At 41.9% G+C, this 27,983-nt stretch overlaps 1 protein-coding gene across 1 annotated transcript in view; it reads left to right on the top strand.

The window, feature by feature from the left end:
• Positions 1–2,457: 2,457 nt before the first annotated feature.
• The window catches only part of LOC105026832 (two pore calcium channel protein 1), a 58,217-nt gene continuing 32,691 nt past the window's right edge, over positions 2,458–27,983 (top strand). The window contains exons 1-8 of the mRNA XM_020049506.2: positions 2,458–2,568; positions 2,764–2,860; positions 6,868–6,950; positions 9,143–9,257; positions 9,604–9,732; positions 10,386–10,502; positions 10,689–10,807; positions 26,806–26,907. Coding sequence (XP_019905065.2) covers positions 2,855–2,860; positions 6,868–6,950; positions 9,143–9,257; positions 9,604–9,732; positions 10,386–10,502; positions 10,689–10,807; positions 26,806–26,907 — 671 coding nt within the window. The 5' untranslated portion in view covers positions 2,458–2,568; positions 2,764–2,854. The remainder of the gene's footprint in view (positions 2,569–2,763; positions 2,861–6,867; positions 6,951–9,142; positions 9,258–9,603; positions 9,733–10,385; positions 10,503–10,688; positions 10,808–26,805; positions 26,908–27,983) is intronic.

Genomic DNA, 27,983 nt, shown 5'->3' with positions numbered 1-27,983 from the left:
CAGGCAGGGACATAGCTAACACGCGGAAAGATAGATATGATTCAAAGAGCCCTGGCTTGGGCAGGGACACTCATAATAATTTCAATGTTGTCTATAAATGAGGGGGCCCAGGCATACAGTGGATATAAAAGGTCTACACACCCCTGTCAAAATGCCAGGTTCTTGTGATGTAATGAGAATGAGACAAAGATAAATCATGTCAGAACTTTTTCTACCTTTTATATTACCTATAACGTGAACAATTCAATTGAAAAACATACTGAAATCTTCTAGGGGTAAAAATTAAAAAAACTCACAATAACCTGGTTGCATAAGTGTACACACCCTTAAACTAATACTTTGTTGAAGCACCTTTTGATTTTATTACAGCACTCAGCCTTTTGGGGTAGGAGTCTATTAGCATGGCACATCTTGACGTGGCAATATTTGCCCACTCTTTTTTTGCAAAAGTGCTCCAAATCTGTCAGATTGCGAGGACATGTCCTGTGCACAGCCCTCTTCAGATCACCCCACAGATTGGATTCAGGTCTGGGCTCTGTCTTGGCCATTCCAAAACATTAATCTTCTTCTGGTGAAGCCATGCATTTGTGGATTTGGATGTGTGCTTTAGGTCGTTGTCGTGCTAAAAGGTGAACTTCATCTTCAGCTTTCTAACAGACACCTGAAGGTTTTGTGCCAAAATTGACTAGTATTTGGAACTGTTTATAATTCCCTCCACACTGACTAAGGCCCCGGTTCCAGCTGAAGAAAAACAACCCCAAAGCATGATGCTGCCACCACCATGCTTCACTGTGGGTATGGTGTTCTTTGGGTGATGTGCAGTGTTGTTTTTGCGCCAAACATACCTTTTGAAATGATGGCCAAAAAGTTCAACCTTGGTTTCATCAGACCATAACACACTTTCCCACATGCTTTTGGGGGACTTGATGTTTGTTTTTGCGAACTTCAGTCGGGCTTGGATGTTTTTCTTTGTAAGAAAAGGCTTCCGACTTGCCACCCTAGCCCTTAAACCATTCATATGAAGAATACGGGAGATTGTTGCCACATGTAGCACACAGCCAGTACTTGCCAGAAATTCCTGCAGTTCCTTTAATGTTGCTGTAGGCCTCTTGGAAGCCTCCCTGACCAGTTTTTTTCATCAATTTTGGAGGGACGTCCAGTTCCTGGTAATGTCTCTGTTGTGCCATATTTTCTCCACTTGATGATGACTGTCTTCACTGTGTTCCATGGTATATCTAATGCTTTGGAAATTATTTTGTACCCTTCTCCAGACTGATATCTTTCAACAATGAGATCCCTCTACAGCTTTGGAAGCTCTCTGCGGACCATGGCTTTTGCTCAGAGATGCAACTAAGAAAATGTCAGGAAATTCCTACTAGAAAAGCTGAACTTTATTTGTGATGAATCAGAGTCACTTTAAATGATGGCAGGTGTGTAATGACTTCTATTCAACATTAGTTTGAATGTGATTGGTTAATTCTGACCACAGCCACATCCCCAGTTATAAGAGGATGTGCACACTCATGCAACCCGGTTATTGTAAGGTTTTTATTTTTCATTTCCCCCCGCAAAGATTTCAGTTTGTTTTTCAATTGAATTGTTCACATTATAGGTCACAATAAAAGTGGAAAATGTTCTGACATGATTCATTTTTGTCTCATTTTATTTACATCACAAAATCCTAGCATTTTCCTAGGGGTGTGTAGACCTTTTATATCCACTGTATATCTTTTCAGTGGGCCCAGGATTCCTGGCCACGGCCCTGCAGACAGGAATATAGGTGGAAAGGGTAGTCATGTCAAGTCTTTTATGGACTTGATGGTAAGGTATCCTATAACCTAATTACATTTTATCTTGTCTCTCAATTTTACCCACACAAAAATATAGAGCTGAATGGCATTGTTTTCCATTATCGCTGTAAATGATCTAGCCAAACTATCTTTTCATTTATTTTCTCCAATCAAATATAAATGTTTTCATTTCATGACATATTGTAAATTTGATGATCCGACCTCAAAGGACTGTTAAAAATCCTCTAAATTGACTTGGAAGCATGAAGCTTAGTTTATTATGGTGGCTATATACTTATGGGTGTAATTTGGGATGTGTTTTACTATATTTGTAATTGTGATGATTGTTTATTGCCCTTGTGTTTATTGTTATTTTGTACTAACAGAAGGCTACTATGCTCCTTTTACACGTGGTTCTGTGTGTCCTTCTGAATTTGTATTAATTTGCAAATGTGGTCGTAGGGAATGGTTACTAATTGACTTGGCTTATTAACATGGAACATTTTTTAACCTTTTCAACCATAAATACGTCGACACTTCGATCTATGGCCATACGTCGTCCTTCCGTGCGCGAGATAGATGCGCGTCATTACGGTCGACAAGCACGGTTACCCGTCCTCTCGGTATCCGATCAGCACTACGCGCTCATTCAGCACCCATTGATCAAAACATCTGCACGCGGCAATGGTTTGTCAACGTAAGAAAAGTCAAAGAAAGAGTGAACTTTTTGAAAGTATTGGATCAATAAAATACCGTATTCCTTCCTCAGACTAAAACAGTAAGTAATATATAATGTAATACAGATCCAATTCGAATATTATGTCTCGAGTATTTTAAAAGGAGCGCAATTATAGTTATTTATTGCAGGAAAGCAGTTAACGGAAATTAAATTGTAAAGAACATTTTTATCTACGAAAGAGGAGACAACTACACTTTCAATGGAATATTTATGCTCAAAATGTCTCTGAATTAGAAAGAAAGTTAATCACTTCAGAAGACGGGAAGAAAATTGCAAGTGGATCACAAACAGTGGAAATACGTTTTAACCGGTGAACGAAAAGGCTATGGATGTAAGTGCTATACGTTTTACATTACATTGGGTCATTGTGTCCACATTTACTTCAAATAACGGAATCATGTTATTTATATTTTGTTATTAGTAATTGCCCTTATCCAGAGTGCTTGCCCTTATCCACAGTGACATGCAAAATATTCATCTTCAGATTGCTCTAGTGGAACCACCACAGAAACCAGTAATAATAATTACTTCAGGGCTAGAATGTTGATGGGAAAAATTTACTGTAAAACCAGCCTAAAGTGCAAACTACAAAGTTATTTTTAATTCCTGTATTTCAGCACAATGGATTTAAAATTATGCAATGACTGAAATCATTTATTTCTCATACATATTATATTAACCATTAAGAAATGGAAGCTTGTTTGGTACATCACCCATTTTTGGGTATAAAAGATTAACAGTATGTTCAATGAAGCAGTCATGTTTAATACTTGGTCACATATCCTTTTACATAGATCGAATGCCAGTCTGTATACCATATACATCATCAGATGTTACTGTGGCGCCCCCAGACATTTTCCATAGGGGTGGCCAATTTTCACTTCTCGCATTAAAATGTGTCTGTTGCGTTTCTTCTCCCCCCTGGGTGTGGTACAGTACCGATGTCGTCTTTTTCACCAATAATGTTGGATGGCTCGTCTGTTTTGACCAATCTTAGTGCATTAGAGCAGGACCCAAACGTGGCATCATAGGAGTCAAAGCAAACGCGATTTTTTTTATTTCATAGAAAGAACAAGTTCCATGGGTCAAAAACAATAATGGCAAGGTACACATTTTCTGCCGTACATGTCATGCATTCCTGACAAAAGCTGATAAGGCAAGGTCGTTTTTCAGGTGTACAAACAACTACCGAAAACATGTTCTTAAAGCATGTTGAGTGTATTGTGGCCAAAGGGCTGCTGACAACCCTGCAGCTGCACCAATGAACGTCTGCGAAAGTCTGCCTGCTCCGAATCATGGGTGGCCTGATAAATGTATGTAATCATAAATATGTTAGCTCAGTTATTTTATTAACAAGCTTTTATGTCACTTCAAATAAGCAATTATAAAAAATTATAGTGATATTTATAGTAATATTGATGCATTGCATCATATTTATTTAAACACCAGCTGCTTGTATCAGCTCTCATGTGTCACATCACTTGCAAAGCTGTGGTATATATCACTATTCTGTTTATTTGATATTTATGTGCAATATTTCCTTTTAATACAATTGTTTTGTGTTTATAAAAAAATGTATTCAGTTCAGGCTAGTAAAAATACAGTCCAGGCCAGTAGATGTCTTATTCTTAACTTGGTCTTAACTTGTTGAAGACCAATGGAACGGAAAAAAGCACAGAAACAAGCATGAACTGAAAATGGCTGCAACACATCACCAGGGAACATACCCAACAAGTAGTGCCGTCAAGGGGCGGCAGTGGGGGTGTCAGCAATTGTATCAGGGTGGCCATGGCCCCCCTGACCACCCCTTGACGACACTACTTGTTGGGTATGTTCCCTGGTGATGTGTTGCAGCCATTTTCAATTCATGCTTGTTTCTGTGATTTTTTCCGTTCCATTGGTCTTCAACAAGTTAAGACTAAGACAAAGGGATCCTCATATGGATTGAAATAGTCATTGACTACCAGTTGCATGACTGACCTGTTGTCATAGACTGTACCAATTGCATGACTGATCGCCTGACTTCATGAAGCGTGAGGTAAATATTTCACACCAGTGCACGTTTTTTTTAAGTATCTTGAGTTGTTGTCTTAAGTGATGACTTGGGATCAGTTTTGCATTTGATTGTATCAATCAAATTTATTTATAAAGCCCTTTTTACAACAGCATTTGTCACAAAGTGCTTTTATAGAAACACCCGGCCTTAAACCCCAAGGAGCAAACAACAGTAGTGTTGAATTTCAGTGGCCAGGAAAAACTCCCTAAGAAGGCTGAATTTTTGAAAGAAACATAGAGAGGACCCAGGCTCAGAGGGGTGACCAGTCCTCTTCTGGCTGTGCCGGGTGAGATATTAAGAGTCCAATTGGACTAATTTATAAATTTCTCTGGGCTAAATCCAGAGTCTATTTGATTTTAGTCTAGGTCAAAAGTATGACCAGGTGGACAAGGACGGACAGCAACGGACCCCCCAAACCAGGTACTCCGCAGGTGTGAACCAGGACCTCATGTCCTCCTAAAGTTTAAAACCGGAGGAGACTTGGAACATTCAGAAAATGCATCAACAACGATTTATAGTGGAGAAGGAGAAATTAGTGTGGAAAGAGAATTGACCCACTCCCCCAGCACAATAGTATAGTAGCGTAAGACCTTGGAACTGAGACGGGGGGGTCTGGCAACACTGTGGCCCTACCCGGGGGAGGCCCCGGACAGGGCCCAACAGGTAGGAAATCAATCCACCCACATTGCCAGGCATCAACCAAAGGGACACCCACCAACCGCAACCACCCTGAATGAGGGCCGAGTATTGCCAGCAGAGTACAGCCCAATTGCACAAGTGAACAACAAGCCAGTGACTCTTCCCCCGAAAGGCATTGGGGGGAGGGCATCCCATTGGTGACGAGAGCCCACCTGGCAAGACAGCAAGGGTGGACAGTATCAAGCCTACTGTTCACCTTCACGCCCCTGGGCCAGGCTACACCTAATCATAAACTGTGCTGTAGAGATGAGTTTTTAGTAGACACTTGAAAGTTTGCACTGAGTTTGCATTTCTAACCTTAATTGGCAGATCATTCCACAGTAGTGGAGCTCTATGAGAAAAGGCCCTGCCTCCGGCTGTTTGTTTAGAAATTCTGGGTACAATTAAAATGCCTGCATCTTGCGATCGTAGGTTACGTGTTGGTATGAATGGCTGGATCATTTCAGCAAGGTAAGTAGGAGCAAGTCCATGTATTGATTCATAGGTTAACAGTAAAACCTTAATATCATCCTTAACCCTAACAGGCAGCCAGTGTAAGGATGCTAGTACAGGAGTAATGTGTTCAAAAAAATGTGTTCTAGTTAGGATTCTAGCAGCCATGTGCAGCACTAATTGAAGTTTATTTATTGATTTGTCAAGGTAACCGGAAAGAAGAGCATTGCAGTAATTTAGTCTAGAAGCATTCAGTTGTTGGGAAACATATTTTTCTAAGATTTTTCAGAGGAACGGGAGGTTCGATATTGGCCTATAATTGTTTAATATGTAGAGATCCAGATACGATTTATTCTGTATATCGCAGTGAGAAAGATTACATGACCAAATAAGAGCATTCAAGATAGACATTCCAACCCTGAGACACTTTATGCATGTGGATGGCCTCCTCCTACACATTAACTACACACCGATCAGCCATAACATTATGCCACTGACGGGTGAAGTGAATAACACTGATAATCTCTTTATCATGGCACTTGTTAGTGGGTGGGATATATTATGCAGCAAGTGAACATTCTGTCCTCAAGGTTGATGTATTAGAAGCAGGAAAATGGACAAGCGTAAGGATCTGAGTGACACTGATGACTAGAACACTGGGTCAGAGCATCTCCAAAACTGCAGCCATTGTTGGGTGTTCCTGGTCTGTAGTGGTCAGTACCTAAAACAAAGTGGTCCAAGGAAGGAAAAGCGGTGACCCGCCAACAGGGTCATGATGCACGTGGGGAGTGAAGGCTGGCCCATGTGGTCCAATCCAACAGACGAGCTATAGCTCAAATTTCTGAAAAAGTTAATGCTGGTACTGATAGAAAGGTGTCGGAACACCTGCATAGCCGCAGACCAGTCAGGGGGCCCATACTGACCCCTGTACACTGCCAATGAGCATCAGAACTGGACCACGGAGCAATGGAGGTGGCCTGGTCTGATGAATCACATTTTCTTATACATCACGTGCGTGTGCGTCACTTGCCTGGGGAACACATGGCACCAGGATGTACTATGGGAAGGAGGTAAGTCGGTGGAGGGAGTGTTATGCTCTATTTGAGTAGAATATTCACGACTGTTTCTATTCTTTTGGGGGTTTGTTTTAGAATTTGGACCTTGCAGCAGTGTACGTATCGGATGCCCAGTATAACAGGAAAATTGTTTTTGACACATCACCTCAAGCGATAAGGTAGGTAGGGATTGGATTTAATTTTGTATCATTTTTCAATGTAAAATACAGAAATCAGAGAGATTGAGATGGTTATCTATACTAGAAAACCATTGTATAATAATTTTTATAGGTTGTGTTTGGAGAGTATTCAAACCTCTTTAATCTGTCCATATTTTGATGTATTATAGACATTTATTTTTTATAGATTTGTTCGTCCAAAAAACACATTTTGGTGTACTTGTATTTTGGATTTTGCCTTCATCCTGCTCCTTTTGTGCTTGTGCCTCCTCTTAAAGTTGCTGCTAGTTTACATTATTATGTACACTCACCTAAAGGATTATTAGGAACACCGTACTAATATTGTGTTTGACCCCCTTTCGCCTTCAGAACTGCCTTAATTCTACGTGGCATTGATTCAACAAGGTGCTGCAAGCATTCTTTAGAAATGTTGGCCCATATTGATAGGATAGCATCTTGCAGTTGATGGAGATTTGTGGGATGCACATCCAGGGCACGAAGCTCCCGTTCCACCACATCCCAAAGATGCTCTATTGGGTTGAGATCTGGTGACTGTGGGGGCCATTTCAGTACAGTGAACTCATTGTCATGTTCAAGAAACAAATTTGAAATGATTCAAGCTTTGTGACATGGTGCATTATCCTGCTGGAATTTGCCATCAGAGGATGGGTACATGGTGGTCATAAAGGGATGGAGATGGTCAGAAACAATGCTCAGGTAGGCCATGGCATTTAAACAATGCCCAATTGGCACTAAGGGGCCTAAAGTGTGCCAAGAAAACATCCCCCACACCATTACACCACCACCACCAGCCTGCACAGTGGTAACAAGGCATGATGGATCCATGTTCTCATTCTGTTTACGACATTCAGTTTGGAGTTCAGGAGATTGTCTTGACCAGGACCACACCTCTAAATGCATTGAAGCAACTGCCATGTGATTGGTTGATTAGATAATTGCATTAATGAGAAATTGAACAGGTGTTCCTAATAATCCTTTAGGTGAGTGTATATTATTGCTATACTTACTATATCTATAATTTTCAATACTTCTCCTTGGAATAGTCATAAGAATTGAGCAATTTCTAGTGAGACTGAAGATGAACTTTACACTCTCATTTCATGGCAACAACGTTAATTTTCTTTTATTTGTGAATTACATTGATACACTAACTATCAATACAGGTGAAGATTACTGACATTACTCAACAACTGAAAAGAGAGAATCATGGAAACCCTTCCTCTTTTACTCCCCAATGGGTTGTTATCTAGCCTATATTACCCCAAAAAGCATGCACGGAAATAGTTGAAATTTAACTGTAAACAGTTTTATTTTAAGCTTACAATAACACAGCTACTGAAGGTCCTCTCAAGCCCTGTCAGATTAGATGGTGACATGTGATCTTCAGCACTGCCCAAGGACCTTTGTATTTTGCTTTGTTTATCCATTCCTCAATCTTGAGTAGTCTCCCAGTCCTTGCCATTGAGAAACAACCCTCATAGGATGATGCTCCCTAATACATTTTTGTGAGATGTAGGACTTAACATTAAGGCCAAATAGTTAGATATTGGTTTCATCAGACATTAATGGAGTGTTGCAGAAATGGTTGTCCTTGCAGATTCTGCCGTCACTGCATAAACACTGAAGCTCTGTCAGAGTGGGCATTGGGTGTTTGGACAATTCCCTGACCTAGAGACATTTTCCCTGTGTGGCAGACCAGCCAGCTGTAGGAAGTGTACTTTCAATGCTTTAACAATTTTTTCATTACCTTCCCCAGATCTACTGGTCTACAGAGTTCCTTCAATCTCATGTTTTTTTTTTCTTCTGACATGCACTGTGAAGTGTGTGTAGACATAGGGGCCATTCTAAAACATGGCCAATCAATTTAATTTACCACTGGTGGACTCTAATAAAGTTGTTGAAACATTTAAAAGGATGATCGAAGGACACAGGATGCATCTGTGCTCAGTTTGGTGTGTCATGGCAAAGGGTCTGAATGCATGCATAAACTGAGTACATGGGATATTACAGTTTTTCATTTTCAGTAAATTGGCACAAATGTCTGATCTGTTTTGGCATTTTCATTCTGGGGTATTGTTATTTAAGTCTATAACACAACAAAATGTGGAGAAAGTGAAGGGATCTGAATACTTTTTGAAGTCACTGTATTTCGATAATATTTTTTTTCACAGATTGTACTTGCTCTATAACCACTGGGGGATGCAGTTCCTGGTGTATGCCTTCATTGTAATAGACCTGGCTTTGGCCATCTTTGAAGACCCAGCAGTCATTCCCCTGCCAATATGGGTAGATATACATAATGATAAACCTTGAAATCTTGAGTTTCTCAAAATGTCCTCAAACGTAAATTTTTTGGTCTGATTAGAAAACAGTTATTCCTTCCCTAAACTTTTACTAACAACGCTCTCTGTTTATGCTTGGGTTTTTTCTCTTTTAGTATTTAAATTGTATTCACAGTTTTTTTTTTTTTACGAGAATACAAGTTTCCCAGTAGGCCTAGAGCACATTTCAGAAATGTCATGTAGCGCCTCAGTTTCCTTATGTTTTGCTGCCTGCTATTAGTTCTGCATCTTTGCCGCTCATATTCTTGATTTGACAGCAGCCATGGGCTTCCTGTTTTTATCTCCCTCAGGCAACCACAATGATAGAGATAGTTTGTCTGTCAGCCTTCGGTTTTCGCCTTGTTCATTACGCCAAAGTCATCCCACTGGAAAGGTTTTGGAAAGACCCAAAGAACATCTGCATCATTGTCATTATTTTGGTAGGGTGATGCACATAAACACTGCAATGAAATAAGCAATATTATGTTAGCATTGGAAACAACAGAAAAAATCCTCTTACTCTGCTCTTGCCTATATCTTCTTACAACAGTTGATTACTAGTAGCAATACTTTTGATTTAGTAGAACTATCTCTATCTAGAAGTAGAGGTACACGTTTACTATTATTTACTAATAATCTTATCATTTAGAATAATTTATTTTATCTAGCTACAGGTTAAATCTAATCTGTATACAGCTCCGGAAAAAATTTACCACTGCACCTTTTACTTTCCTTTCCAAAAAAGTTGAAAAGGAAAGTTTTGAGTGAGGAAGAGAAGTTTTTAATTTGTAGGGGTCTTTTAACTGAACCCTTCTGTTCCTCACACAAAATCCTTATTGACTTTTTTGGAAAGGAAAGAAAAAGGCGCAGTGGTCTCTTAATTTTTTCCGGAGCTCTATATTCTGTGTATGTATGTATACACAAAGGTCCCCAAAAGAAATAACATACCACTTTTACCATTATGGATTTAAGAATCCCAATCTGTTGACCGTGAGAGCATTCTGACAGAACTGTATTGTAATTTTGGGAAGTGCTGAGACTGGTTTTGCACCTGTTGCCCATATGTCAGTAATTGATTATCTCTCTTTCTCAGCTCTCTCTAGTTGACATCATCATTTATTGGTTGTTGAAAGCCATTGGTTTATTCGCTGTCCGCTGGTCGCGGGTACTGAGGCCTCTCCTACTGGTCAACATTACTGAAGGACGACAGGTAAAAATGATCTTCTCTGTCTCATTGAATGTATTGTCCTGTCAGTGTGTGTCTGGCTTTCCACCTGTCTGTTTGTCTCTCACACACACCAACCCTCAGAAAGTTACACACCCACAGTCAGATAGACAGACACAAACCCTCTATTCTCTCTGTCACTTACTGTATGTTCTCTCTTTTATCCTCTAGCTCCGTAGAGCATTACGAAGCATACGGAATGCATTGCCTCAGATCCTCTGCGTCTTCCTGCTCTTCATGTTCAGCGTGTTCATGTTCTCACTTTTGGCCCTCAAACTCTTTGTGAAAAGGTATGTTGGCATCAACCATATCCGTAAAAAGGACAAAATAATACCCCGATGTATATTTCCCTCTATGTACATTGCCCACAATTTCTATTGGCATCCTTGGGAAAGATGAGAAAGAAAAGGAATATTAATCCGGCTAAGAAGAGCGAATGTCTCTTACTGACTGACTGACTGACTACCCCTTGTTAAATAGTGTAGAGGTTAGAGAAGCGGACTTGTGAACTATATGTCCCGAGTTTGTATTTCCTCACAGGCAAAGTGAAGTACGCATTGTGAAGTATTCCGTATTGACGAAAGCTTCGCTGACTAAACCTGAAACTGTATTCGGTTATATTGTGACTGTTTCTGGCATGGAATAGTTCATCTTCAGTCTCGCTAGCAATTGCTCAGTTCTTATGATTATTCCTTGGAAGTTAGTAGATACCAGTAAACCTATTACTGGCTAATAAACTGTTAAAACGGCCAGTGGCGAAAGCAATACAGTTCATAGACGCTATTTGTGGTGGAGGTAAACTTAATAAGAAACATTTAACACAATCCTGAATGGAGTCTAGTGACTGCTGAAAAGTGTAATGCTGTGACGTAGTGGTTAAAGACAGTGCCTCTCATTTGGAAGGCCTCAGTTCGAATCTATTGAGAGCAACAACATTTATTAATTATTTCTGGTAGATTCCACGATTCTCTCGTCTATTCACTTGAATTTAGTTATTGTCGCCTTTATTGATAGTTATTGTATAAATATAATTCACGAATGAAACAAAAAAGTATGTTGTTTTGCCATGACAGAAAAAAATACATTCTTATGTATGGTGGGCCATTAAATGTATGGTATTTTTGGTGGGCCATTAAAAAGGCCAAATGTTTTGTTCAAAGTATATGAAATAAAAAATTCCCACACATTAAAAATCTGACATAGTCAAGATATGGTCAGACAAGGTCAGACTGTCTGTAGCAAGATATGTTAGATTTCTCAACTTAGCCGATATCCTTTGTTAACTGAAGATTTTGATTTAGTGTCCAACCTATTTAATATTTTATATATTGTAAAAAAAAAATGCTTATTTTTATCTACATAGCAACTCACCATTAGGATGGAAATTTAGAAAACTCTTAAGAATGGCGATGTAGACAGAAAACAGATGTATGACGTCACTAAAATCAAGGTACAATAAGTAATCCAAAGGAAACTCAATGTAGGCCTTAAACACTTACATCAATACCCTATTTGTTCATTGGTCAGTTTACCATTTTAGAATTTAAACTCCATTAACGAGTATCAGGCGTCTGTTTTAAAACAAGTATTATCCCAGTTATCATGGTAATTATATACAAAATAAACTATATTATTTAACTAAACTCAATTTAGCATAAAAAAATAGGTCATCTAATTTTTTTGGGAATAAACTCGCATTGGCTGTATAACCCACTTCATAGGCTATGACTATATTGGATTCAAATTCAGTCCTCATGGGACACCGCGTGTCTCCTTAACGTTAAAGACTATCACCATGTGGATTCATCATTCTACCACTTTTACAATATATAAAGAGAGAGAAAACAATATTTTAACCTTTTGTAAGACAACCATGAGACTATTAAACCAGATTAGAAAATAATTATTGTACCAATTTCTAATTCATCACTAGGTTTCAGATGTACCCACATGTGCTAGCGAACAGCTCAACACGCAACAGATGGTTACCATGCGGTGGGCCTCGGTTAAGGCCTACCCACATTGTCGTGAGACCCCCCTTGAGGCCTTACGGTTTTAAACATTATCATCAACGCAATAAATACATTTGATTCGAAATTACATAGTGAATAAGACAAAGCACCACAAAACACACCGTCTTTTTCCAGAGCAGCCTGTATTTCTCCTGAGGTTACCTGTGGGTTTTTCTTTGTATCCTGAACAATTCTTCTGGCAGTGTTGGCTGAAATCTGTGACATCCTCCGCCGGCGTGGACCCGCTTCCGCGCTCCACCTCTCATGAACGCACCCCAGTCATCAGATCCCAATCACACTCATTCTGATCACCTGTGCGTCCACCTGTGTCTAGTTTATGCCCCTATTTAGTTTGGTTCAGTTCTCCCTGCCCTTTGTGAGGTATTGTTTGTCACTCCGTCATTCATTACTGAGCCTTCTCTTTTCGCCGTTGCCTAGTGTTATCCCGATATCGATTCTCGTGTTTTGACCTTTGCCTGATCTGCTCTTCGACTTCGTCTCTAGCCCTGTGATTTTGGATTGTTAAGTGTCTCATGATTCTGACCCTAGCCTGTATGACCGTCCTTCGCCTTGCCCTACTGGGAGTTCGTCTCCCTTATAAACGCTTCCAGGAACACCTGTGCCTATACTGCGGAGAAGGGGGGCATGAAGTGGAGAACTGCTCAGTTCGTCTCTGAGCCTTGCGGAAAACCCAGCCCCAACACCCGGTCACGGTAGGTGTTTCGGACCTGCTGAACACCACAAGGAAGCAACTGTATGTGCCTGCCCTGTTGCTGCATGCGGATCGCAAAGTACACGCAGCAGCACTCATAGACTCCGGGGCTGCGGGCAATTTTATCGACAGCTCACTTGCTGCTAAATTGGGGCTGACACTCAACACCGTGTCCCCCCCTCTTCGGGTTAATACCCTTAACGGACACCCTTTGGGAGACGGTTATATAACCCAACAAACGTCCGCTGTTACCCTCTAGATCGGTGCCCTTCATTCTGAGCGAATACAGTTTTTGGTCATTCCCTCTGATACAGACCCCCTCATACTAGGCCATCCATGGTTAAGCCAACAGGACCCTTCCTTCTCCTGGAGTCAAGGGGAATTGACCGCCTGGAATGACCGCTGTCTAATCCGTTGTATGGACCTGCCCTGTCGTGCCACGACCATTGAGGATTCCAAAACTCTGCTGCCTGTCCCTATTCCGCCTGAATATACCCAGTTTTCTGAGGTGTTCAGCAAGGAGAAGGCATATTATAAACCCCCTGCTCCGTGATTGGAACCAGCCTCACTCCCTCTCCCTTACCCGATTCATTACAAAATCTTTCTTGATCTACCTGACCTTGGCTTGGTGTCAAGAGATGCCTGAATTTTCCACTTATTAATAAGTCATTGAACAGTACTGACTGGCATTTGCAAGGCTTTTTTTATTTAAGTTCCATTACCTTGTTACGCAGGTCTTTTGACAGTCCTTTTCTGCTCCCCATGGCTCAGTATCTAGGCTGCTCAGGGCATCCATGTGAGAGCTAACAAACTCATTGACTATTTATACACAGACACTAATTGCAATTTAAAAAGCCACAGGTGTGGAAAATTCACCTTTAATTGCCATTTATTTTCACCTGTGTGTGTCACCTTGTGTGTCTGTAAAAACTCCAAACATTGAAGGGTATGTAAACTTTTGATCAGGGCCATTTGGGTGATTTCTGTTATCATTATGATTTAAACAGGAGTCAAACAACTGTGATGATGATGAATGGCTTGATGATCACTATCCTTCAATAAAAGCCTGTTTTTTTGCATGATCAGTCACATTTTCTAAATCAATGCCAAAATGCACTTTTTGCAAGGTTATGCAAACTTATGAGCACAACTGTATATGGAAAAAACTCAAAAACATCCTTTAGGTTTGAGAACTTGACAACCAGCCTCACACGCCATCCGCCCACTCTCTCTCTCCCACACACATACATTCACACAATTATAAAACAGCTCAGTTTGACACCCCCCCCCTCACGCCTATAAACTTGCTCCCAAAAGTTAAGGCACCAAACTGAATAACAAAACACCAGAAAAACATGTAATTAACTAGACTTATGTACATCCTACCATTATTCTGTGGCCTTAGGTACATGACTACAGATGTGGTTTTGAGTGAAGTTGGACTGTTTTTGCTCTGTCACTGGGCGAAAAGCTAAAAAACATGGAGATATCTCCAAATTATATCCCCATGATATTTGACAGAATATGGGCATTAGCATTGCATATACTCACTACATTACATATGCATCCTATGCAGACAAATACAGATATTATATTTGCTTCCCAACCATATGTGGTTTACAGACATGACCACTGTCCTTTACATATGATATACTACATGCCAATATGGCTTATGTGTGTCTTACGTGTGTACAGCCATTTCACTGATAAGCATAATTTAACTAACAAAATATTACAAACTCACTCCAATCCAGTTTTATATGTTGTCTTTATATGCAGATTTAACAAAGTGAAATTTAGACTGAAGTGATGTTCCTGTTCCTGGCTAAAGGCAATATGGTGTGAAAAAATGATAGCTACTATACTGTGAACAGCACGTGCATTCACATGATTCTCACACACAAACTCACTTTTTGGTCTGCATAATTGTGTTAACTGCAGCAGCTTTAGAGTGTTTAGAATGTTGCAGATTAATTTCTTTCCCACAGTTTCAGACACTTTCGTCCTATTAGAGCGCCTTGCGCATATTGCACAGTAAACTTGGATTAACTAAATCCTGGCAGGCAGGAATAAACAGATTAATGAGAAAGAGCTTTGACAAATCGCCAGATTTGAAAGTTATCAACATAAGAGGTCCACTGAAACTTAAAAAACACTGCAATAGGCATCTTCAAATAGTGGTTCCCACCATCTGGCCACATCTTCCCACCAAAAATTACATTGGAGGATATTTGGAAGTAAGTTAGTGTCACGGTACGGTGAGTGTCATCGTGCCGTGCGCTCCCGGTTTCCATTCACCCATGAACTCATTCCCGGACTCTTTATCGTTTCATGCCTTCATCCTTTTCCATACCTCGTTTAATTTACCCTGATCATTGTTTGTATTAAGTTCCAGCTGTTTGTAGTGTGTCTTGGCAGACTATTGTTTAGTGTACGGTGAGTGCGATGCGTTGTCATCTTTCGGCTGAGAATATCAGCGCATTAATTTGTATCGTATACGTATTGATTTCGGTGATCGTTGAATAAAGTTCCAACATCGAAAACGAATACCTACGACTGGGTTCTCCTCTTTACCAACATCATTTCTGTTAGTTTGTTACCTTACATTAAAATGTATCAAGTAGTCACTGCAAACCCTTGCATTCAAGACAAAATTTCATTTTTCATATACCAATATAGGTTCTATATCTGGGGCTAAATTAACCTGCCCCAGACAGTGCTGGGCTACAGTACAGTAATGATTTCGCTAGTTCCAAACCTCAGCAGCTAACATTAGCTATACTACAAGCAACAAACAGCTACAGTTAGGCCCATCTATAATGTTTATGCTCCAGTAGATAATAGAAACTGTATTTTCTCTTTTAGCTAGATGCCTAACCTTGCATTGCTTTAACATAATTTATGTTCTCAGTTAATCTGATTTTGTAGAAAAATAAGCAAGATGGAATGTGACATCAATGACATAATAAACTGTCAAGGAACAGAAATTGGACAGGGGGATTCCACTGCCTTATGTACAAGCTGCCCTATATTGCCCCCTATTTTTCTAATGAATAAACCTTTTAAATGCAAGCACTTTATCTCCCTAGCTTTTCTTATAGTTTGACAACTACTACAGAACATGCTGATGAGGAGATATCAGGTCATTATTCTGTCTTACAGATGTGTGTGATTGATTATCTGGTGTGACGTGGTTACAGCAGTTGCATGCATCATATCTAATACTAATTTAATTTTTATGAGAAAGTCAGAGAGGTTGTGGTGCAGGATGACAGGGATGACAATCCTATGGTGTTTCATATTATACGAATGAAGATTTAATTTTCACCTATATGAATATTATGATATTATTCTGCACATACGCAGCATTGTTTAAAACACCCTTGTTTTACTGATCTTATTGCAGCTTGTAATAGAACACTTGAGATTTACAAAACCAAAAAAAAGAATGAGTTGGATGGCAGCATGGATAATTTTTTTACCAAAGGTCTTTATTAGCTGCCATTATCATGTATATTATTGATTATTGAGTTTTGAATACCATCTATCGTACTGATCCCTTTTAGCCTATAAGCTTATATTGGTTTAGACAGTGGTAATGAGTTGACAATAATGGTTGCAATTCTGTGCAGGTGAATTATTGATGGTTTCATGATACATCAGCTAGCAATAAAGCCATTGGTTACATGTTAAGTTTTTAGGCTGTGTGCATGTTTAGAGAAAATATCCAGTCAGTTATTTCTAGACCAAATGCATTTTCTACTTTGTCTAATTTAAAGGGGTAATATTTAAGATTTGTAAAGGACTACTAGCATAAAAACAAGCAAAAATGACCAGTAGACAAGTGCAGTTAAAGTTTTAAATGTAATGTTTCAAATAATATTTTGCTACTATATTAATCAGAGTGACTGACATATTCCCAATTTAAATTTTCGTGCCAGTCTGTCTGTCAGTTTGCATTGACTTGTAATCTCTTTATACTGGCTTTAGACACTCGCAGTAGTATCCTTCCCACCCTAATCCACACTGAACCAGCTTGTACTACTGTATATCACTCTCATTCCATAAGAGAAGATGATGTGGAGTCCTGTTATGGTTTAGAGGCAGTACCCAGTGCCCCTTTAAAATGTATTTTGCTGTAACATTCTCCCGTCAATTGTGTCATTTGAAAAAAACAACAGGCAGTTATTTTGTAATAAGGAAGAAAACTTGGCTAAAACAAGTCGGATAGCAACTTAAGAAATTGTCATCCGTATAGTGTGCTTTGTGTGCATTCTTGGAGTGGCTGATTCGTGGATCCATCCCCCCCATTAACCATTTTTTGAGTACTGAAATAATTCAAAGAAAGAAGCTGAAAACAGAAAGGATATCAAATGTGTCATAACAGTGTTTATTATATTTTCATAGTATTTATTATCAATTGATACGGCACTCTGTTTTTCCAATATATTAACGTAGTCACTCGTTTAGATATTGTGATGTTTTTGTTTTGTTGTTTGTTTTTATATTGAATTAAACAGAATATGTGACATATCTTAGGACTTTTAAAAATAGGAAATGCAGACTTCTCGAGTGAGCAACAGGTTGCAGTGCGCGTCCTGATGGTACCCTCCACCAGCTTGCATTACAAAACATCACTCAACGCCGTCCGTCCTGCTAAACATCCACTCGAGGGCTCCCCCTAGTGAGGACGTCCATGTGACCGTGGTGGACGTCCACGTCGCTACGAGGGATCTAGTTGCCTCTCCCGTATGGGGGGTGGAGTCTGCCAAATACACAGAGATGCTGGCTACTGATATGGATGACCAAGCTAGTGAATGCCTACCTAACGTCTGTTTCACTATGCAATTTTACATGGGTTTTAAGATGACTTGCCCGCGGCGGTGTCGCGGCGGTGTAGCAACAGCGTTATAGTCTATGAGGGGTGATTCGTGCATTTAATAGGCCTGGGGAAGCTACTGATACGACTCACCAGGTCACTTAATGTCTGAACAGCACCTTAAAAGTACATCTTTAATTAACAGAGTCCATGAATGGAGATGCGTTTTTCTTACAGACGACACGTCCACAACACCCACATGACACGAACACGACACGCCAACGCTAAGACGACACATAAATGGCCTACAGACGACACGAACAGGTCACGTGTCAGTTTTACGAGTGTATTGATAATTGAAAATGTTAACATTAACGCGTCTCTACAATGCCTCTCTATTACGTGTCTCTATAACGTGTTACGTGTCGTCTAAACAACATAGGTATTGTGCAGCTGTTGAATTAATTAATTGACGCGCTGCACAATAGTGAAAAAAATATTGCGCTCGATTGCTCTATTTTCTGTCATAAAACCTTCTAGGAAAGACATGCTCTCATGGGACTGAGCAGGGTGTTTTTCAGTTCGGAAGTTACAAATGGAACTTTTTGTGTGTTTAATTCTCATTATTTCTATTGACAAATGATCTGTATCGGTTGCTACACTGTCAAATGATCTTGATGGCTTTATTTGTGTTGGGACTTGAATTGTGTCCATAGGCGAATGATCATTAACACAACAGTGCTTTCTGCTGTCGAGCGCAGATATTAGAGACCTATTCACCAATGACCTAAAAAACAGTGAGGGTTGCGGGGTCACAGGTAGATCCCCTAAAGTTTATCAAGGGTTATGATGGTGTTAATCTTCCTTGGGTTTTTGCACCCGTAAAGAAATAGTTGCTATTACTAATATATTCATGTATGTGTGAAATGTATTTTTTATTGCCTTGTGCCGGGATGCCTGCATAATCACAGCGAATAGTTTGGGATTCCAATAGTTAACTTAAGGTCCATGGACTTAGACTGCATGAAATATATTAGAACCCTGACATTCAGACCTCTATAGGTATTATAGACATTCAGACCTCTATAGGTATTATAGATGTAGCAGCCCTTCAACTTGAAATAAATAGGCTTGGGAGTGTTTCCATACGGGTGTATTTTAATCCAGACGAGTGTGCATAGCACCAACACTGTGAAAACTCAAGGGAAAAATAACAAAGGCAATTTAGCCAGATACAAAATAATCCTTTGACAAATGCACTTTAGCAAGCTAGCATCACATTGATAACAGCATAGCAGGCAACAGCTATCATGTGAAATGCATAGCATCATAGCATCGCATCATCTTCCGCTTATCCGGGGCCGGGTCGCGGGGGCAGCAGTCTAAGCAGGGATGCCCAGACTTCCCACTCCCCAGACACTTCCTCCAGCTCTTCCGGGGGGACACCGAGGCGTTCCCAGGCCAGCCGGGAGACATAGTCCCTCCAGCGTGTCCTAGGTCTTCCCCGGGGTCTCTTCCCGGTGGGACGGGACCGGAACACCTTCCCAGGAAGGCGTTCCGGAGGCATCCGAAACAGATGCCCAAGCCACCTCAGCTGACCCCTCTCGATGTGGAGGAGCAGCGGCTCTACTCTGAGCTCCTCCCGGGTGACCGAGCTTCTCACCCTATCTCTAAGGGATCACCCGGCCACCCTGCGGAGAAAGCTCATTTCGGCCGCCTGTATCCGGGATCTTGTCCTTTCGGTCATGACCCAAAGCTCATGACCATAGGTGAGAGTAGGAACGTAGATTGACCGGTAAAATCATGGCCTCGGATTTGGAGGTACTGATTTTCATCCCCACCGCTTCACACTCGGCTGCAAACCGTCCAAGTGCATGCTGAAGGTCCTGGCTTGAAGGGGCCAACACGACAACATCATCCGCAAAGAGCAGAGACGAAATCGTGTGGTCCCCAAACCTGACACCCTCCGGCCCCTGGCTGCGCCTAGAAATTCTGTCCATAAAAATTACGAACAGAACCGGTGACAAAGGGCAGCCCTGCCGGAGTCCAACATGCACAGGGAACAAGTCTGACTTACTGCCGGCAATGCGGACCAAGCTCCTGCTTCGGTCGTACAGGGACCTGACAGCCCTTAGCAAAGGACCCAGGACCCCATATTCCCGAAGCACTCTCCACAGGATGCCGCGAGGGACACAGTCGAATGCCTTCTCCAAATCCACAAAACACATGTGGACTGGTTGGGCAAACTCCCATGAACCCTCCATCACCCTGTAGAGGGTATAGAGCTGGTCCAGTGTTCCACGGCCTGGACGAAAACCACACTGTTCCTCCTGAATCCGAGGTTCTACTATCGGCCGTATTCTCCTCTCCAGAACCCTGGCATAGACTTTCCCGGGGAGGCTGAGAAGTGTGATCCCCCTATAGTTGGAACACACCCTCCGGTCCCCCTTCTTAAAAAGAGGGACCACCACCCCGGTCTGCCATCCCAGAGGCACTGTCCCCGACTGCCACGCGATGTTGCACAGGCGTGTCAGCCAAGACAGCCCCACAACATCCAGAGACTTGAGGTACTCAGGGCGGATCTCATCCACCCCCGGTGCCTTGCCACCGAGGAGTTTCTTAACCACCTCGGTGACTTCAGCCCGGGTGATGGACGAGTCCACCTCTGAGCCCTCATCCTCTGCTTCCTCAATGGAAGACGTGACGGCGGGATTGAGGAGATCCTCGAAGTACTCCTTCCACCGCCCGACGACATCCCCAGTTGAGGTCAACAGCTGCCCACCTCTACTGTAAACAGCGTTGGTAGGGCACTGTTTCCCTCTCCTGAGGCGCCGGATGGTTTGCCAGAATCTCTTCGAGGCCAGCCGATAGTCCTTCTCCATGGCCTCACCGAACTCCTCCCAGGCCCGAGTTTTTGCCTCCACAACCACCCGGGCTGCAGTCCGGTTGGCCTGTCGGTACCCGTCAGCTGCCTCTGGAGTCCCACAAGCCAACCAGGCCTGATAGGACTCCTTCTTCAGCTTGACAGCATCCCTTACTTCCGGTGTCCACCACCGGGTTCTGGGATTGCCGCCTCGACAGGCACCGGAGACCTTACGGCCACAGCTCCGAGCGGCCGCTTCGACAATGGCGGTGGAGAACATGGTCCACTCGGACTCAATATCTCCAGCCTCCCTCGGGATCCAGTCAAAGCTCTGCCGGAGGTGGGAGTTAAAGATCTCTCTGACAGGAGACTCGGCCAGACGTTCCCAGCAGACCCTTACAGTACGCTTGGGCCTGCCGAGTCTGTCCAGCTTCCTCCCCCGCCATCGGATCCAACTCACAACCAGGTGGTGATCAGTTGACAGCTCCGCCCCTCTCTTCACCCGAGTGTCCAAGACATGTGGCCGCAGGTCAGATGAAACGACAACAAAGTCGATCATCGACCTGCGGCCTAGGGTGTCCTGGTGCCACGTGCACTGATGGACACCCTTATGCTTGAACACGGTGTTCGTTATGGACAAACTGTGACTAGCACAGAAGTCCAATAACTGAACACCGCTCGGGTTCAGATCAGGGGGGCCGTTCCTCCCAATCACGCCCCTCCAGGTGTCACTGTCGTTGCCCACGTGGGCGTTGAAGTCCCCCAGTAGAACGATAGAGTCCCCAGTCGGAGCACTTTCCAGCACCCCTCCCAGAGACTCCAAGAAGGTCGGGTACTCTGCACTGCCGTTCGGCCCGTAGGCACAAACAACAGTGAGAGACCTATCCCCGACCCGTAGGCGCAGGGAAACGACCCCCTCGTTCACCGGGGTAAACTCCAACACATGGCGGCGGAGCTGGGGAGCTATAAGCAAACCCACACCAGCCCGCCGCCTCTCACCATGGGCAACTCCAGAGTGGTGAAGAGTCCATCCTCTCTCAAGGAGTGTGGTTCCAGAGCCCAAGCCGTGCGTAGAGGTGATCCCGACTACCTCTAGTCGGAACCTCTCAACCTCACGCACCATCTCAGGTTCCTTCCCCGCCAGCGAGGTGACATTCCACGTCCCTAGAGCTAGTTTCCGTGTCCGGGGATCGGGTTGTCTAGGCCCCCGCCTTCGACTGCCGCCCGATCCTCTCTGCACCGGCCCCTTATGGTCCCTCCTGTGGGTGGTGAGCCCACGGGAGGCTCATGTGAAATGAACGTATGAAATAAATTTATATGAAATGGTACATTACAATGAAACACATACCTGTTTTTTTTTTTTAAATTGTAAAAAAATGTGTGTGTGTGTGTGCGAGAGATTAGTCCCCCATGCAGAGAGCATAATATCAAAATAAATGTCCCATGAAATAAGAGTATGAAACAGAATACTCATAATAAAACACTGCTAGTGGTCATCTACAATAGACATGCAGACCTCTATACGTATTATAGACATTCAGACCTGTATACGTATTATAGGCATTCAGACATATTAAACTACTTAAAACTGTCTGAAGTTCACATTCTAAGCAGTATCACACAAGCAAAAAGGATGCACAATGTCCTATTTAAACAGCAAAGCTCATAATAAATCTGTAGCTTATTCATAGTCTATCTTGTTAAAATCGCGTGCTATGCTGTACTAGATGGATAATTGTTTTTAGCCTTAATAAAATCATAAAACCTTTCTTAACAGAACTAAATAAATTATTTTGTATGCACAATCATTTCAAAGGGCAATGTGAAGTTTTAAATGTAAATTACTTAATTCTGGTCTAACTGAAGTATTAATAGTAGCATTTCCATCATTAGGAATGCCAAGATGTGAAGTCTTCCATGCCATGTTCAGTCTTTTTCTCTACTTCTGATTATCAGCTATCAGATGTTAAACAATGTAAACAATATGTTGGCCTGGGACAAATTACACAGTATAACAATGACAATCAACCACTTCACAATGAGTTAAGGTGTTCAGAATTCAGTTATGAACATTTATAAACAACACAACGTGGAATAATGATCTAAAACACTTTATTGAACAAAATCAAACAGAATTATTTTTAGAAGACAGTGGATATCCATGCCTGCAGCATCCTGTGCCTGTCATCACCTCATTTCGACAGCCTAGCTGGTTGGGATATTTACTGGACCTAAATCTAAGGTTGCCAACACACACACAAACACAGTGGGCTCCAGGAGTTTGAGTTCACTACCAAGTACTCTTTGTTTTCAACATTGATTAAAGACTTAGACTTATACATGATGAAAACAGATCTTGGTAGTGGACTTAAATAACACAGTAAATAACAACACTATCAAATAATGTAACTGTATAACATTTCTATACCATGAGGCCCGGTTTAACGGCCACTACACCAAGGCAAGGTGCATAATCAAGTGCATGTTTGGCATCCTGAAAACCAGCTGGAGATCGATCTTTCTGAGGGCTCTGGAAGTGCGTCCTCTGTTTGTGCCCAAGGTGGTTGCTGCCTGCTGCATTCTCCTCAACCTTTGTTTCTCTATGGACGACATCTTGGAGGTTGAGGACCATCCTCAGCATGAGGAAGAGGGTGACAATCCAGTGAAAGAAAAACTTGAGAAAACTGGTGTTCTACATAAAATGCCATTTGGCTGGCAGCAGCAGGTGCCTATTTCCCACCTGGTACCACAATGTACATCATACCTCAACTATCATGGCTAGGATAACTTTTTTGTATTTAAGTGAACCTGTAATATTTGCCGAAATTATAATATTTATAATCTCACTACTCACTCCCGTCCAGATTTGGAATAATTCCTCTTCCCAGTGAAGAGGGTCTCATTCACCCCCTCAACTCTATGAGGACTGTAATCTCCTTAGCAGTGCCTGAATAAAATCTTACTATGAATATGAAGGTTGTATGGAGACTATACAAGTGAAAATCAACTACAATGTTAAAAAAGCTGTCCCTCTCTACCGGTAATTGCTTAACTTAGCTAACATTAACTAGCGTCTCCACTGCACTAAATTGAATCACGCTAACCAAAAAGTCGGAGCAAATTTATAAATTAGCCATTTCTTAAATAAAATAATCAAATATTCAGCGACTTCAATACCCATTTCTCGTCAATTTTTTTTCAGATGCTGATTTATAGGTACTGTTTACCTGAAATAAGAAAAGTAATAACGTACAGTTGCTAAATTTGTCCTGCGCTCCTGGCATCTTGAAAAATATGAAATGTAAGGTAATGCCCCAGGGAGGAGGCAAACCCACCCCAAGTGGATGGGTAGGCAGTGACAATACCCCTGAGCCAAGAAGGCAACAGGTTCCTGCACTGATAAGGAAAGGATAGAATCAAGGCTAAGCATGTGATTACCTAACAAAGTTCAGAGATCTCGGGCAGCCGCACCGAGGACTGAATGAACAAGGGAAGACGGAGACACGTCTAGTAAATAGAAACGCACAAACGCCAGAGGCGACGACCACGACGCCATGGCGCAAATGTCATCCACTCTGAACCCATGGAAAAGGGCAGAGGAGGCAGCAACACCCCGCGTGGAGTGTGCACGGAGACCCTCTGGAACGACAGAACCAGATGCCCCATAGGCCAAAGTGATGCAGTCACATCCTCGTGGATGTACGGAGGAGAGAAGAAGGCCTGTAAGTTGATAGTCCTCGACCGAAAAGAACTGGTGATAACCTTAGGTATGAAGGATGGATTAGGTCTCTGATAGCCAGGCAGCCCGGGCGCACTGAGAGCACGTGGAGATCACTCACTCGCTTAGCAGAGCACAGAGCGATAAGTAAGGCCGTCTTAAGGGAGAGCAACTTGAGAGAACAATGCTGTAAGGGCTTGAATGGGGGTTCACAGAGAGCGCCCAGCACCTTAGCAAGGTCCCATTGTGGAGCGCCCAGTCTGTCCTCCGGGTGCAGACGGCGCGTACCCAAAAGAAAACGGCGAAGGAGTGGGTGGCTGTTCCAGAGACAGGTCGGCGCAATGGCAAGCGGCAGGTGAGGGCATTCTCAGCCAACCGCTCAGACGGTTGAAGGCTTCCTAGCCAACCATTTTTACAATTGTAAAAGTTGATGAGAGTTTTTCCAGACATGCCGAACTTCTTGAGTCTCCTCAGGAAGTATAGTCGTTTTTGGGCAGTCTGTACTGCCGAGTTTGTTTGCCTGGACCAAGTAAGGTCATCTTTGATGAACACACTAGGAAACTTGAAGTCGGAGTCTTTCCACTTCAGCTCCATCGATGTGTATGGGAGCATGACCCCCCTGCCGCTTCCTGATGTCCTCAATCATCTCGTTCGTCTTGCTGACTTTGAGAGAGAGGTTGTTATCCTGGCTCTATGTAAGCCTGGTCCTGGTCGGCGTACCCCCTGAGAACACGTCCTGGAATGCCATCTCGCCCTGGAGACTTCCAAGGGCTCTTCTCATGTCAGCCGTGGCTAAGGACAGTGTGCAGTTGTCCTGGTCCTCAGCAAGCCTTCCAGTAGGAATGGTATTTGTCGCCTCAAACCAATAGAACACTGCAAAAAACATATAACATCAAGTATATTTATCTTATTTTCAGATTAAAAACCCTGCCCCCCTTAAAATGTGGTTTATTTTTCTTAACAAGCTAGATTATACTGTTTGTTTTTAGAAAATATGCCTTTTATATCGTGTTGTTTTTCTTGTTCCATTGGCAGGTTATTTCACTTATTTCAAGTAAATATCTCCTCAAATATAGTTAAATTGTCTTGTTCTATTGGCAAAATGTTTTGCAGTGAAGGAGTTGAGCTCGTCGGGGAGGGAGTCGGCAGGCTCGGCATCATTGCTGTTTCTCTCTTTATAGTCTGTGATGTATCGCAGTCCACACCACATGTGTCTTGGGTCAGAGCTGTGGCAGTTAGATTCCAACATATCATTGTAGTCTCTTTTGGCTTTTTTAATGGTCTTCTGTAGGTCATATCTGGGTCTCCTCAGAGCCTAGAAGTCCCTGAAACTATAGGAGTATCGTGCTCTTAGCATTGCACAGAAATGACCATTAATAACCCAGGTCTTTGGGTTGGGGAAAGTCTGGACATTTACCCTTGGGACGACATCATCGACGCACATGGAAATATATGCTGAGACAGAGTCCGTATATTAATCAATGTTCCCATCGGCTGCTTCACAGGACATCTGCCAGTCTGTTGGTAGGCTTAAACATTTTGAGAGTAAGGTCAAGGTGACATTAAAACTTTTCTAAGCCTTTTCTTCATCTTTACCACGGGTGCCAATAATCATGGAGGGATCAGTAGAAATAAAAATGTCCAGGTAATGATTACAACCAAAGGCTCTTGCACTGAAGACTAATGCCATTGTTAGAGCAGGTTGTTAGAATATAGCGGTTACGTATAGTGATTGAATAATAGAGAATCCGCACAAATCAAGGGAGAAAATACATTCAGTATTTATTAATGTAGCAGAGCATCTCGAACCCCCATGCCACATGGTCATTGTAAACATTTCACAGTCCTGGTTATCAGAGCTTGACCTATTGAAAGAGAATCTAAACAGATCTTCCTATTGTTCTCATTATCTAGGTGCATTTAACTCAATGAAATATACCTTCATAATACATTTAGTATACTACATTTTTACACAGATTCCACAAGGTTTAAGATCAGATGCTCATTTTCAAGTTACACTTTAACACTGATCCAGGGTAATTTCATTCATTTGAATTGCAGAAGTGTGTGTTTTGTGAAGTTAAGCTGATCCTACATCTGTTCTTAAGGTTCAAAGTAGCCATGTTATATGATGTAATGTAAACCAGTGACTCTTTCTCTGTAGGGGCCTTACAACAACCGATGGGGACGCCTATTTCACCAGCTATCTGGAGATTGTCTTTGATCTCTATGTCTTAGTAACGACTGCCAATAGTCCTGATGTCATGTGAGTACTCAGGATGTATCCACTATACCATTTGCTTTGCTTTTTGTACCTGGATGACTTTTAATTTGTTTTGCTTATTATAGACAATATATTTTTCTTGTAGTGCAGGTGTTTTTTTTTTTTTTTAATGCACCAATTGTTACTCTGGATGATAGCATCAAGGTGGTGACTCACCCCTGTACAGTTGGGTGCAAATATTTGCATCCCCCTTGGTTTCAGGATGAAAAGTATAAAAATTAACCTCTGCCACACAATTGATTTATCAAAGTTTTTTATTCATATTTAAGTTTCTTCATCGACAGTGGAATACAACATGATCTTGATATGACAACAGTTACATCAAAGGCAGAATAGAAGATTAATTGGAAGCTCAAAAGTTTGCATCCCCTTTCACTTTGCCTAACTGATGAGTGGAATAAGGTATGTTAGATCAGGATTGCGATTTAGGTCTGCCACTGGGCAGGGTTTAGCACTCCAGGCATAGATAGTATAAGAAGGCTAATTTTCAAGCAGTTTTGCTGTGAGCAATTGAATGTGTAATGGGATCAGGAAAACAGATTTCAGAAGAGCTGAAACAGAAAATAGTAAACTTTCACAAAGCTGGAGAGGGGTATAAAAAGGTATCCGTTTAGGAATACCATTGCCAATAGTGAAGGCCATAATCCAGAAATGGAAGAAATATAGACACACAAAGACACTACCAAGGAGTGGAAGACCGATAAAATAACCCCCAAAACAGCCAGAGTTATTGTTAGTTAGATCCACAAGAATCCAAAACAAACATCAGGATGCATGAAAAAGTCTTTGGAGGCAAGTGGAAAAAAGGTTTTTCCACAATCAAATACACAATGATCATGATTGTTTGGTAGAGGAGCTTGCAGGAAGCCATTGCCAACTTCTAGACAAAAGGCAACACACGTGGAATACGCCAAAGAACATGTCAATAAACCCTTTCAGTTTTCCAACAAGATTATTTGGTCTGATGAAAGAAGGTCTAATTATTTGGACGAAACATCAAGGTTATGTGTAGCGACACGAAAACTGTCTATGAGGAAAAGAATACCCACCCACAAAAT

Source organism: Esox lucius, chromosome 9 (genome assembly GCF_011004845.1).
Source record: "Esox lucius isolate fEsoLuc1 chromosome 9, fEsoLuc1.pri, whole genome shotgun sequence".
In the NCBI taxonomy this organism is placed as follows: Eukaryota; Metazoa; Chordata; class Actinopteri; order Esociformes; family Esocidae; genus Esox; species Esox lucius.
This window is presented reverse-complemented; position numbering and strand designations above follow the sequence as displayed.